This window comes from Heliangelus exortis, chromosome 3, assembly GCF_036169615.1.
Source record: "Heliangelus exortis chromosome 3, bHelExo1.hap1, whole genome shotgun sequence".
Taxonomy (NCBI): domain Eukaryota; kingdom Metazoa; phylum Chordata; class Aves; order Apodiformes; family Trochilidae; genus Heliangelus; species Heliangelus exortis.
Window position 1 is genome coordinate 6,548,483 of NC_092424.1, and position 15,116 is coordinate 6,563,598.

At 37.2% G+C, this 15,116-nt stretch overlaps 1 protein-coding gene across 8 annotated transcripts in view; it reads left to right on the plus strand.

Annotated features, from left to right (window-relative positions):
- The window catches only part of RYR2 (ryanodine receptor 2), a 345,759-nt gene that overhangs the window by 104,633 nt on the left and 226,010 nt on the right, over window positions 1-15,116 (plus strand). For all 8 annotated transcript variants that reach the window (XM_071739054.1, XM_071739056.1, XM_071739057.1 and 5 more), the window contains exon 3: window positions 5,734-5,838. In XM_071739054.1, the coding sequence (XP_071595155.1) occupies window positions 5,734-5,838 (105 nt within the window). The remainder of the gene's footprint in view (window positions 1-5,733; window positions 5,839-15,116) is intronic.

Below are 15,116 nucleotides of genomic sequence, written 5' to 3' on the forward strand. Positions count from 1 at the left end.
AATATGGGTGATCAGCATGCACTGGCAGGGGGAACCAACATGACTCAAAGAACTCATTGAGGACTTGGAGCTGCATTGTGCTCTAAGTGTTGCAGATCACTTGATTGTAGTTTGGATTTGCCCTCAGTGCCACTGGTAGTAGTTTTGGTCTCTTTAAATCCAGACCCTATTCTGGTTTTACCCCCCTGGTATTCTTGTGGGTTCTCCAGTTTTATTCACTGAAGCAGCTCTCCTGTGAACAAGAACTCTTTAGAGATTTCAGCTGTTAACAAGGAACTTTTCACTGTGTCATAAAAGGAGATATTTTTCGAGGAAGTAGAATTTGATTGGATTTTAAGTTTTTCCTTAAAAAAAAAAAAAAAAAATTAAAGCCATACTTTTGACAAAAGGCTACTCCCTTGTCAAGTTGTTTACCAAAAGCATGAGGGCATTGTGGGTTTTAGATATAGAATCATAAGTTTTGAATGTTGAATCTTCTTTACTTTGAGGGCAACAACTTATGGAATATCTTATCAGTGCTCAATTATTTGCAGATGCCTTGTACAAGATAAGATGGTTTCAGTCTGAAATAGTCAACTGAAAGTAATTTTTTTGCCAGATCTGGCCAGACAAACTTTACAGTCTGGGAATGATAAACATGCAGGAGGTTGACATTGCTACTGAAAAGTCCCCTCTTCTAGAATTGCAACCATGAAACCCTAAATTGATTCTGTCTTTCCTGTTTTGGGATTTGGTGAATATAATTGATCTTTGGCTGATAGGACTTGTTCTCAGAGCTGGGTCAGCCTTTTGGATAAAAATCTTAAAATGTGGAAAGCTACACCTTCTATGCAGACCCCTAGAAATGGATGTTTTTAGTTGCTAATATTTGAGTGTATCTCATCACTGTCACCAAACAGAATCTCAGTTTAAAAAGACTGCCAAAAAGACTGAGTTGTATAAATTTAAACATAACTTGAAAATAGATGATTGGTTCAGTTTCTTGAAGGCTACTCCCACAAGAAAGGCTACAGATACTTTGCTTAAGTTCTGCACTAAAATTAATTATCTGAATCCTCCAAGTTGGGTTCTCAAAGATAGGCATCTAATAAATGTGCTGGTTTCAAAAAAAGTTACCAACACCCACATCTTATTTTTGACATTGATGCAAACTGTGGGTGCTTTGTAAATTAGGCTGCTTAGTAAAGTGCTTTTTTTATCACTGATGTATGAATATTTGGTTAACAGAGATGAAGCACCTCAAAATCCATTTCATTGGGAGTTTTCATGGAAGAGAAAGGTAACTGTGAACCTAGGAAAACAACAGGGAAGCCTGCAAGTAACTAAGAAGGGAAATGAAGCTGGGGTGAAGCTGCTTATTCTTAGAGAGAAGTTTGTGTTCTGGTGTTCTCTGGTGCCATTTATTATTTGTCAGTCTTGTGCTGATATTTTGAAAAGGCAGAAATTTGGTTTAAATTCACAGAATTGTTTGTATCTATGATTTGATCAGGTCAGACATTGCTGTGGCTTCTTAGTGTTGTGTGATCATGAGAGTAATGACAGCAGGAGGGAGTTCTGCATCTTGGCCTCTTGCTTTCGTTGTCATCCCACTGGAGTTTGATTTGGGTGTTAATAGAAATTTCTAAAAATAGAAATAGTGCATAATGAATGCAGTAACTATCCATGATTCAGTGTGGGTTGGACTAGAATTAGAGATATTAAATACCATTTCCAAAGCATTGCTCATAACACCTTTTTAATAAAGGGTATGATTACCTAATTTGCAGGTCTGCCTCCCGTGGAGTAAAGCATTAATTTACTGTGTAAATCCTACTACAGAAAATCTGTGTCCAAAATAAATAGAGTTTAAAATGGCAGGAAGAAGAAATATTTTTCAATGTTCTAAATAATCCAACAACTACTCCAGTAATATAAATGCTTTAAAAATTGCAGATAAAAGTGAAATTATTGTAATTAATCTCATTTTGCTAACTACAGGTACTATTAAAAACAATGGTGAAGGATCAATGGAAAAATCAGTTTAGTGTGGTTGAAGTGAGAGAGTTGGACTGGATGATTTCTAGAGGTCTCTTCCAACTCTGATAATTCTGTGATTCTGTAAGAAAACGGTAAATTGCAATTTATTATTTTTATCCTGGTAGTAGATGTCCCCTTTGGAAATTTAATATACACTTTTTAATTTATTTAAATTACAACTTCTTTTTAACAAGCTACTTGCATTATTAGGTTGTGACTTTGACTGATTAGATTGTTGAGACAAATAATTGACAATAAGACAAATCTTCTACAAAGACCTTGAAGAGAAAATCAGTTATCTTTTAAGCTCTGAGAAATGCTGGATGCTACTTTTTAATTTTTAAGCAACAAGGTCTATTTTATGTTAAAACCATTATAGTACAATTGATTTTGCAAATGTGTAAAAAAAAAAAAAAAGGAAAATAAATTGCTTTGAATTGTTAAACAGTATTTTCCAATGATCTGTTTGATCAAAGACAAGTGATGCAGATTCTCTGGACTGTCCAAGGACCTCATCCTGTCACAAAACAAAACAGACCTTTTGGAATAGGAACTGATTTTCTATGCCTTCATTTTGAAAGTTACTGCAGCAAAGATGAACATAGTAAAAATTGTTGGGAAAGAAGATTGAGGATTAACATTACCAGTAAATAGTTACAGGTTGTTTTGGTATTTATTAAAAAGGCATTGATGGGTGGTTGTTTAAAAATATAGTGTAACAAAGCAGTCACTAAAATATTTACCTATTCATTTGACCTGTTGTCAGAAAAACCTGATATTGCAAACTGGTGGCTACAGATACTAATTTTTTAGAATAAGTTGTTTCTTTCCAGACTGGACCTTAAAACTATGAAATTAATATTAAGATATCTTTTGATAAGGAGTGTTAATAAGTGCTGCATAAAGTGCTGCTAATAAGTGCTGCATAAAACAGAATAGCTTTATTTTTCATATTCCTGCCTCTGTTGTATGTGAGATAAAATGAGAGATAAGGTAGGTAATCAGAGGACTGGCAAAACCTGTTTTTCCCTCCTCACTTTTATTTTGTTCTTTGAAGTGATGGAATATACCATGAATAAATGTTTAGTAAAGGTTTAAAATTACTTGCAATTATTCTTTTTAAAATTTCCTAATGGGAAGCTACAGTCTTGTGTGTTTATGCCAGCCTGAAGCCTCATCTTCTAAATGCAGAGCTTTACAAGCATGAACATTAAAATGGACTGCACAGAGGTGAGCAGAGCCAGAACTGTCTGAGCTAAATACAGCAGCAGTTCTGCATCTGTCTCATGTCCAGTCCTGAGACTGTTGGATCTTCAGTAGATTTGGGTCAGAAACTGCCAGGGAAGAAGAGTTTGGTTCAGATGCTCACTGCAAGCACTCGAGCATCTTCCTCCAGCTCTTGGGGAAAGCACGGTGCTCTCCCAGGGACCCCGAGGGTCTGTCTGGGCATCAAGCAACAGAGATGAGGAAAAGAAGCTGGTTCTAACGTTGTTCTAGACTGTAAGAAAGTTTCCTTTCACTAAATTAGAGCACAATGATCTAATACAGTTCTCTTTTCTTACTCTCTGGGTGCTCAAAGTGTGCCTTGCTCACCTGCTGATCTGGGCTTGACCTCTGCATGAAGTGAAAGTTTTTCCCTTTTTGTTTAAAGTGTATAACCTGTAGGGGAGGTTTTGTAGTAAAAAAAGAAATAAATTGATAGGTCTCAAAAATTACATGTAAGAGACGTATTTTGCCACAAAAATCTTGCTTAAATAGCAGCAATAAATGTAGGAGCATCAGAATGAAGACTTTGGACATATTTCTGAGCACTGTGTGAGGAGCATCTTTTCCACTCAGGCTTCTGTTGTCAGTCTTCACTGGGAAGAACTGGGAAGAGGGTGAGCTGGGCTGTCAGGCAACTCATTTCTGAGACTTTCTAGAATGGAAAATTGTCCTCATGTTTACTGAGCAGAGTAACACCTGGCAAACCATAATCTTTCAGTGCTGTCATTCCTGATTTGTAAAATAAGGGCTTATGGTAGTACTTCTAGTACAAGGATGTTTAGAAAAGGATCTGATTAGTTGTCTGTTAGCGTAATGCTAGCATGAAAATGGATGTTGTAGTGTCTGAATAAATACAAAAGAAAAATGGTAACAAGAACAATGACAAGTAGGTAGAGGTCTGATTCTAGAAGAGTTGTCTTAAAAAAAGTTAATGCCAAAGTGTCATTGGATAAGTAAGTTAAAATCCCACACAGAATAATGTGTTATTAATAAGTTTTGATCTGTCTAAATCTTTGATTTGAAGTACCTTTTTGTATTAATTGTATTGAAATTTAAATAGTGGAAGGTGATCAAAGATGTATTAGTTATTAAATGGGCTTGAGTTGCACCTAATTCCTAATAAACAGATTTGAGATTCCTAACTAAAGTTAGGAGTGCTGAACAGCAATTTAATATTAAGCTATTAAGAATGTGATATGGTCTGAATCTGCAAACTTTTTCAAAAGAGAGAATGAAATGGTTTTTCAACTACCTTTTATAATTCAATGTTTAAGTCCTCGGAAGAGGCCTCTTCAAGCTGCAAGCAGTTTAAATAAATGGGAAGTTTTGCAGCTTTACCAGTAAAAGAATTCATAGTGTAAAAAAGATTTCCAATAGTCAGTAAAAGTATTCCTGAATTACAATATGCAAGTGAAATGAAAAGGCAAATAGAAGGAACACGAAAGAAATTCTGGAGGCAAGAAAAGGTGTGTAGGAGTTGCCTATTCTTCTATTGGCAGAAGAAATGTTCTTGACATTTAGTCTTAATTTTACTTCATTACTTTGTAACTTAAACATTGCTATTACAAATCTGTTTCAGTTTTGTTACCAATTTTTATGATAGTATGGAAAATTAGTTTTTGAGAACTCATTTTTTTTCCTCCTCCCAGTGATGACAAGTTTTGTAAGACTCTCTAGTTTTATCCCACTTAGAACAGAATATGGGGAAGCATACAGGCCTTCAAGGCTGAGAAGCTACTGGCTTGGCCTTGGCACTCTGTGCCTTATGTTTTTGCTACAGAAAATTGATCCTGACCATCATAAAGTTGAGGTCTGCTTACTTCCAGTTGCATAAAGACTGAATGTTGTTCCCCCTACAGTCTGATCATCAAGTCTAAGGCACACGTTCCATATGCTGATGTCCAAGTGTAGATTTTACTGCTTTTCTTGGCAGCCTTTTGATGGTGTTTTCTACTCCCAAGGTGAATTTTTCTTTCTCCTGTCTAAGGGTAGTTTTCTTTGGTAGGACTGGCATTGCTGCTCCTGTTCCTTTCAAGGAGCTCCTGCATTTTCCCTGTAACCAGCATTGGGTTGGTAATGACAACCCTAATATCTTCCCCTCCTCCTTCCAGGCTAATTGAGCTCAGCTCCTCCAGCCACACAGGTGAGTGCACCAGCCCTGACAACCATGGTGATCCTCTGCTGAATTTCATGCAATTTGTTGGTTTTTTTTCCTTTTATTGAGATGTTCTGAATGGGATCCAATACCCCAGGTGTCAGCTTCCAAGTGCTGAGCAGAGGGGATGAATTGCATCCTTTCACTTGCTGGCTCAACCTTCACTGTGGTTTTCATACCCTGGAGGATAGAGATGATGTTTGAGATTCCTGGCAAATGAGGGAAAATAGAAGAGTTGGAAAGTGCTGTCCAGCAAATCCGTCACTAATGTGATTTCCTGTTTTTCTTTCATCTAGAATGTTCCACCTGACTTGTCCATCTGCACCTTTGTGCTGGAGCAGTCCCTGTCAGTACGGGCCCTCCAGGAAATGCTGGCTAACACAGAAGAAAAGGCAGAAGGGGTAAGTTATTAAATAATCACTTTTTTTCACACTGCAAAATACCCTACTGTACCACGGATTTCATGACTGGCACCAGCTAATAGCATAATGAATTCCTTGTGTCTAGTCCTCCTCCTTTGCTGCAGGAATGGTCTGATTTTTGAGAAGTTCTAAACCCTTGCAGCTTTCCCTGAAGCTTGCCTGACTTGTAAATTCCCAACCATTCCAATGTGCTGTGAGTCAGCACAGAGCTGTAAGAATGTTTTGAGCTCTCCTAATGTGAAATACAAAACTTGATCACTTCTTCAGAACAGCTAAACTTTCAGAAGGTTTCTGGCTGTATCAAGTGAGACTGTGAAGTAGTCTTAAAATGACTTGGATGTGTGCTGAATTTCTCTGAATATAATGAAATTGTTCTGTGTGGCCTGATCTAAAATGTCCTATAACTCACCTCTAGAGCTGGAAATAGAATGCTACTGATTCTCGGTGGACAAGAAATACAGAAACTAACACATTTTTGCAGTCTGGAAGGATGAAGGATATAGGAATGATGTTAATTGTTGGGCTAGCAATTAGGTATTTAGAAATAAATTATAGTAGGGTAATTTATGTTTTTTTGCTGTGTAATTAATTTGATTTGTTATGATGTAGTTTTGTTTTCCATCTCAAATCCTATAAACTATGTAATTTACATATATATGTGTGTATATATGTGTGTGTGTGTGTATATATATAGTATATAATTTATAGTAAACTGTAAACAGTGAGCAAGAGTATCTGTAGGCCCAGGAGTATACAGATGGTAGAGAAGTAGGGGTTAAGCATAAATCTATCACCCAAGAAATCTGGCAGAAAAGCAGCATGGCTCTGATACTTCTGGGAATACCTTGAGAAAGCAAACTTGAACACAGTGGTCAGTCCCATAAAAAGCCAGGCATTGAGTCTGAAAATGGTATTTGGGTGTCCAGGTGCAGTCCCATGGATGATCCCAAGTGGGTGCTGTAAGTGAGGATTTGTTCCATGGATCTCCAGCAGCAAAAGAATGAAAACCACATCAGAGAAGTAAAGAGCAAGCAGGTCCATGCTGCTAAATGGGAACCCTCTGACACTGTAAATACTGAAAGGAAGAGCAAGAAGGGGCTCCTTTGGACAGGAGCTAAAGAAAGTGTAGGGGAGTGTGTGTTAAAGAGGTGCCATAGGGCAGAATTGAATTGAAGTATTCAACTTTAAAGTTGTTGCAAAATGTGAAGGATTGAAACTTGTTAAAAAAAAAATACCACAATTTCAATTGCTACATAGAGAGCCCTACAGAAAATTTACCAGAGTCTTGGGGCCGACTCTTAGGTGAATATTTACTCTTAATATGGAGATCAGATCCAGGCAACATGAGAAAAAGAACTAAGTTCCCCGCAGAATGATGAGAAAATGAGAGCTTGGGGATTCTGCTGGGAAGAGGGGGGGGGCTAAAGGGAGCTTTTTAGAGGTCTCAGGTGGAATATTTGCACCAGTTCTGGACTATTTTCTGCACTAGAAGTGAGAAGAAAAAGACTTTTGTAGGACACGGTGACTGATGGGACCTAGATACTCCAAGCTTCACTATTTTTTTATGGTAATCTGATATTTCCAGGAAACAACTACTTTGTTTTCAGTGCCTAACCAGGAAGGTCAGAGTTCTGGATATTTGTATCTGTGGCTAAAGAAAAGTGAAGGCAGTTGTTCTGGTGTGTAGGGCTCTGTACTCATGGGTCTTCTGAGATGCAGACAAAACAGATAGAGCAAAGTCTCTGCGTGTGTTCATTATGGCTTTGTTACCTTTTTAGAGTAGTTTAATATGCTCTCAACACCTCTTAGATTCCAACACTAGCAGAAGAGACAGAGCTGCAGCTGTACCAACTTAGATAGCTGGTTTTCACTGAATAATGAATATATTTCTACTGCAAATGTTGCTTCACTTCTATGTAGATGCATTAGGAATCTCTCTGTTTGTCTCTTGCATACTGTTATATTGATACTGGGAGAGAATCTTGAAAATAGTAGCTTATAAAAGACATTTGGTGTCTGTATGTAGTTTCTGTGAAAAATACATACCATTTTCCTTTGTGTTTATAGGTATTTATCACAGGGTAGTTACTTAAGTAGGCAGCATCATATTTGTTTGAAGTAACTGGTAGACCATGTTTTGCATTTAACTTTCATGAGGAGAGGTAATTTTGTGCATACATCTAAAGCCCCACATCTTCCTGAAGCAGCATCAATTTATTTTGTTTAGAATAATAGTGTTTTATTTCGTTTAGGAGAAGAAAGAATAGTAATTTCCTCTGAGATTGTTACTTTAAACTGGATTCAATATGACCTCATTTTTTCTAATGGAAAGAATCCTGCAAAGGGCAGTTCTCAATTACTTCTCATTACACTAGAAATCATTAAGGCTGCTGTGTCTAACAATGGTCTCCTTGTGCTTCTTTACTTATTGTGGTGTGTAGTCTTTTGAATGCAGTGTTTATATAATAAGGATTCTTATGATCCAACAGGTAAGTCAGGAATAATGAAATGGTTGAGTAATATGAACAAAATCTCACGCTGACTTGAGTCAACAATAAAAAGCTTTCCTTGTGCTTAAGAAAAAATAGCTATGTGCACAAGCTGGATTTAATGCTAGTTCTCAATTAGTATGTATGAAATGTGCAAGATTGCCTCTGCAATAAAAGCCCAACTTTTTAATGCAAGAATCCCAAAATGAGAATTTCTTCATGAGATTGTTGATCCATCTATCTGAATCTACTGCTCTTCTTTCCTGCATCAACTCAATACTTGTATCAAAGGGAGGAGCTGAAAATGGGCGAAATTTCCTAAGAATGTGTGTAGTGCTGTTTCTTCTAGCCCTAGGCACTGAGTACTTAATTTGTACTCTGAGGTTCTATCAGTTCCCTTTAAAATACGATGCTTAGCTCTTGTAGTTTATTAAAATATATTCATAGCTTGATTATAGGATTTTGCCTTGTTTTGTTTGCTCATTATTTGTGCATTATTTGCACTTTTCATTTTAAACAGTTTTTTTTGTTTTTTTGTTTTTTTTTTTTTTAGTTTTGCTGGGAGCTTGAGTGCTATATATATACTTTTATTGCTAGTTCCCTCACATGAAAGAACTATGATGTGTGCAGGAGAAGGGAAGGATCCTATGGAAAGACAATAGCAACTAATTATAAAAATGAAGTCTGTGATTTAGCTGTGTGCCCTGAGTTGAGCTCCAGTCTCTTAAGCAAGCAGAATTATAGCTACTCTCTCCCAAAAGGGCCTATGAACTTTTATGTAATATTACATATATTTATATTTAGACTTGGTTTTTGAGTGTGCATTTTAATTATTAGAAGAGCAGGTGAAATATGAAAATGGAAGCTGTTAGATTTTCATAAAGCATTTGAAAGGAGAAAAAACCTTCAGGTCGTCTAGACTCAGGCTGGCTATTGATTTTTTTTTTTTTTTCCAGTGAGACCTCTGCAGAGCCCAGTGCCTACTTTTGCACTTATCAGACTAAATGATCCTGAGAAAGCAAATCCATGGGTTTCCAGAATAATTCAGGAACTATCACCTGAGATGTTGTAACTGCTTTTGTTTCCAATTGTCTTAAATCTGATTATTTATTCTTGGTGTTTTGTTTTTTAAACATTTTGTTTGTTTGTTTGTTTTTGTTTTATTTGCTTTTCAGTTAAATCTTCCTTTACTCGATTCCAAAGCTCTAACGTTTTGGACCTTTGCTTTTGTAAATGTTGAAATGCCAAATTTTTCTAAGGAAATGATGTCTGGCTATCTCTCCATTAGCATTTTTGTACTTAGTAATTTCTGGGCAATACTAATAATATTATCAGTTGTGATGGACATTTAACAGGAACTAACAGGAACCTAACTATGTCCCTGCAAGAGGAAAAGGGAAGGTGTTTGGTGTTTTTTACATTACCATCCACTGCTCTTGTTCTGCTGTACCTTCTGCACTGCTGGCTTTTGCTCAGGAGGTACCACAGGTACATGGTAAGAAAGTTGCCAGGTTTCAGATGTGAGGAACTGACTTATGATTTTGTGGCTTCTTTCAGTTTTGAGCATCTTTATCATAAAATCTAAATAGGCCTTTCCATAGTATGCTGTTACCAACCTCACCTTTTACGATGAGGAAAATAATTTTTCTAAGTCCTTCTCAGACTGTCCTGCCTGTATATCCAGGGATTGCCTTAATTCTTATTTTAAATGCCTTGTTGATGCTGATGATTGATTAAAGAATTTGCAGTGGTGGCACCTTTGGATCCAGCATTCAGATTTCAGCCAGGATATATAGCAGGCAAAATAGGTGATGAGCCTGGCCAAAATCAGAGCTAGCTTGCATACTCTTGAGCAAGTTTACCTCCTTCCAGCCTCTCTACATGACATACAGGTGAATTTTCTAGAAATTAGAAAATTTCTCACCAAATCACTTTTCTATTGTGTGACAGTTCTAGAGCTGCTAAAAGACAAGGTATTTAGCCATACTTAACATGGTATTTTTAGATCTCCAGTTACCTCTGCAAATGGCTTACACTTCTGTCTGAAAGTTTTCTTTCAATCATCTGCAAGCTTACACACTGCATTAAAAATAGCCATTAAAATAAAAAATGGCCAAGAGGGTATACAAAGCAGAATGAAATGTAACCTTCATAAATGCTATTGCTACTGGCTCTTATCTGAAATATATTTCAAAGATCTATTTTTTTTCATAAGCTTCAATACAAATGATTTTCTTCTAAAGGGAGAATTTGGGGATTCAAAACACTGCTGCTATTTGAGTTATATAACAAGTGGCTAATTGAACTTTCATTCGATTCCAATACATTTGTTACCTCAAAGAGAACAAGAAAAGTTTTGGGTACATCAGCTAGGTACAGGAAATTAAATTAGCTTGGCATTTAAAGGACATTTTACTGTAACTGAAGAAGCATGAAGTCATGGATCTTTTGTGTTAGCTACAACAAAAACCTTCTCTTCTTTTAAAACAAATGAGAGCTTGGGATTCTTTGAGTTACACTTACTTTACAAGAGTTGACTGAAGCATGTACAGCAGTCTGATGATAGAAATAACACACTATTATCTTGCTTTTTGTCAGTTTTTGTAGCCCTCCATGATAATAAGCAGAAATCAGGCCATTGAATTTAGAAGACTCCAGGTTCTATGTTACAAACCATACCTTGGCAAATAGATTTTGTGTCTATATCTATATCTATATCTATATATGACACATGTAAGTCCATATGATACCTAACTGGCTTTCACCTGCCAGTACAGCGTGGATGGGAGCTGTTCTATCCCATGCAGAGGTTATTCTGCCTTTTCATTGGAATGATTGAGAACTCTGGGCAGACTTTCCCAGCAGCTTTAATTCTGTCAGCAGTGGCAAAGTGCTCCTGTTCAGTCTGGTCCAGCAGAACCATCCCGATTTTATTGTTGCACCATCCAGCCATGGCAGCATCTCAGTTGGTTGGGAGGGTGTAGAATGAGAGGCATCTGTCCTGCTGAAATCTGCTGGAGCTTCTGAACTGTGCTTTGTTCTGCCAACAGGAGGTGTGTGCACAGGGCTATTTTTTTTATATAGGTATATTTAAAAGAGTATGAGAGTATTTTCTTGTATTTTTATCAGCAAAATGGATGAAAAATTTCAGTTCCTTAGTTAAAGGCCAGGCTCCATGCTGCATGAATTGCTCACAGCTGCCTTTGCAGGGTGATTCTCCTGGAATTATGTTTTAATTACTGTTGCAGGACAGAATCACCATACTCACATATTCTCTATGGAACCAGATGGATGTCTCTCAGATGCTTCTGTGGCCTTTCACATCAAGTGTCAGCTTTTTGATTGCTTAGAAATTAGTGAACTGCTGAAATACCTAAGGAGATCTTTGTTGCAAGAAAGAGAATGCATATATAACAGTGTGACAATTTCTGGATTTTGAATGAACCTTTGTGATACATACTACAATATATCAGGATAGTGTAGGGCCCTGTAGCATTTATTCTGAGATGATTTTAAGTGCTTATTCAGGAAGTCACACTGTTATTTTCTTTATTTTCTGACTGAAAACCTTGGTAAACTTGAAGGTTTTTTTGCTATTTTAGTTCATATACATTACATAGAAAAAAAAAAAAGTCTCACATTTGCATTAGTATATTTGAATTTGATTCCTTTTATGGGAAATTAAATGTATGGTTAAATCCCCTTAGTTTCCTGCAAATTGGTGCCACACTCTCTGTGTGCAGTTTTCTGCATTTTTCCCCCAGTATTTGCACAGCAGCTTCTCTGCTACTGAATGATGTGGAGATTTTCTGTGTGGAAGCTCTGTCCTGTCCTGGTTGGGGATGAAGATGGGAAAAGCTGCTGATGTCCCTGTCAGCTCCTGGGGGATGGGTCTTACATGGGATAGTGATGCCAGAGGGACAAAAAAACCAAACAAACAACCATACAAAAAACCAAAGGAGGACCTTATTTCACGAGTTCTTTTTCACTGAAGTTATTTAAGCACTTTTTCACTAATCCAGCATGAAGACTCCATCCTAAGTTCTGGAGTTTGTCTATGATCATTGTGCCATTATCAGAGAGCCTGAGAGTCAGAGCTGGAATCAGACTTTTGTTTGGTACTTCTGGGGGTTCTGCAAACCCATCAGGAGTTTGGCCCTGGTCCTAAAAGCAGAAAACTGGTGTGAAAGGGGATGTTTTTGGAATGTTTGGGAATGTTTGCACGGGGGGTCGAGTACAGTTCAGTTCTGGAAAGGAAAAGTCATACATTTAATGGGGAGACTATGATGGTGACCTAACCTTTTCCTTAGAGTGTAGCTTTGTACAGCTCAGAAGTGAACTAGACACAAGGATTAAAGCAAAAGCTGCTTGAAATTCCACGTGATCCCGGGAAAGAAACAGAATAGCTGCACATAAAGTTACTGACTGAAAATGACCAGTGTGGAAATCATTGGACCTGGCACTTGGATGTGCTGAGCTGCCATGAGGATAGCTGAGAAATCTTGGCAGAGAGATTAGGATGGGGAACTCTAGATGTGCTGTGGGGCTTTTAGTTTCATTGAGAAAATATGGAGTTTCTGTTTCTTTGCTTTTTACTGCTAAATTCCACAGGTATTATCCCCATGCATCTATAACCTATAAAGGATTGTAACTTGCTGGTACCATTCAGTTCCAGTGTTAAATCCTGGAAGAGTTGTTTTTTATTTTAGGCTTTGTGGATTTTTTATTCTTTTTTTTCTTTAACTGAAATTTAAGCACAGAAAAACTGGGAACTGTACAGTTAAATTTTTCTTTAGAACAAGATAACACATTTGTTGCAGTCATTGAAAATTGTGTATTAGATGGTATTTAGGCAAAATAAAAGATAAATAGATAGATAATAGTAAATAATAGATAAACCCCCCCAAATTCTCCCATTCAAATGCTGTTCCAGAATATGAAAGGTATCAGTTTTTCTATCTCATTTAAAGCCAAAACAGGCTCTAAAACCACTTGTTTTCTGAATGCTGTGAGATGATTTCCCAAAGCCATTAACACACCAAGTTTTTAAACAAGGACAGCCTAGCTAAGCAGTTATAATCCCTAAGTTAAGCACTGATTGCTGGGTGTATTTTTTCTGGTGCTGGATGTCTTCACACCTCAGGACTGATTTTTTGCAGGTGTTGAGGGTTGTAGATGATGAAAGCTACACTTAAAATGTAAAAATAATGTTTAGAAATTGGGTCCCAGGCATCTAAAAGTTACCTCTGTGGTTGTGGGTACTTTGATCTTAATGGATCCATGCTTCAGATTCATTGAAAGTATTGACACATCCTCTGGTGTACTGTGAACACTGAATTAATATTTGTAGGATTTTGTAGGATTAGCATTACAGTTGTGAACATAAAAAATGATGGCAAGTAATCATTATGTGCTTAGAAGGTTTTTTTTATTCAGTATTCTGTACATTATTTGCACATTGAGCTGGGATGAAATTAAATAGTAATTGACCAGCCTCAATTCTCTGTTTTGAATGAGGCAGAGTTGGTTTTGAAAAGGTAAAGCACATCTGGAAGGCCATGTCCTAAAACAGAGACAGGAACAGACTGAAATTAAGGTTTCAGAGGTGACTTCTTTCACTTGCTGTCTTTTTACTGTTTGCCTTAGTTTTGTTAGCGTTTTTGGTAAAAATTAGGATAATTCTTTTGAAAATGCAAAAACTATTTTAGGTTAATAAAAAGTGTATTGAAATACAAATTATTCACAATTATATATAATTCTACCTGTTGCTGCTCTCCTGTACAAAGGGCAGCAGCTTTACACTAATCTTGCAGCTGAGTCAAGGCCTGTATAGTGTGAAACTCAAGCACTGTGTTTTCTTCTTCTTTTGCAATGCACAAAGCTGAAATCTGAATTATTTCAAAGCCCAATACCTTGCATTAAGTAAACTATATTAATTTTTGCTGTTAGACAATTTTACTCAGAATGTAAATATTAACTATGCAATATTTTAAAACAGATTGGTTTTAAAGCTATATAAACATCTCACCCTATATCTGAAAATAATCCAAATATTAATCTGTGTTATAATGGCTTCATGCAGGTTTAGTTCTGCAATATTTGGCTAGGTGGGTGCAGAATTTCAAAAGCAGAGGGCTCCTTTGTCTCATCTTAGTGGCTCATAGAGCAAGTTTAGAGACTGTTCAGATGGTTGGTGCAAAATTATCAGTGTAGGGAATGCACAGCAGTGCTGTACAGGCTGGGAGTGTGGCAAATGGTAATGATGTCAGCAATACTGCCTAAGAAGAAAGCAATCTGCTATCAGGCAGCTCTCTTGGGCCTCAGAGCAGCTGGAGCTGGGAGATTACACAAGGGGCTTCCTCCTTGGAATGTGTTCAGTGTGCTGATGCTCCAGGAGGTAGCAAATCGATACCTCCAGTGGGAATTAAAAAAACCCAAACAAACAGATCCTAATCTTCAAATTCTGTCAAGCTTTTCTTAATAGAGTTTCACTTCTAGCTCTCCTTATCTTGATGGGTTCAACACCACAGGGTGCTCTGGATGCTAATGATGCTGTGTATGCATCATGGACTTCCTTACTTGAGTCTGGATGTGAAGAGTCCTCCCCAAGAGGGTAACATCTGAATGGCAGCAACATGGGCAGCATTTAGAGAAAGGGAAAAGACAGAGTTAGGATTGTGAGACTGAGTAGGATTGAACAGGCTGGGTTCCAGTCCTGAACAGGAAAGGGGAAGGAATTGAGTTTTGGGACGATCAGAGTTCATTTCA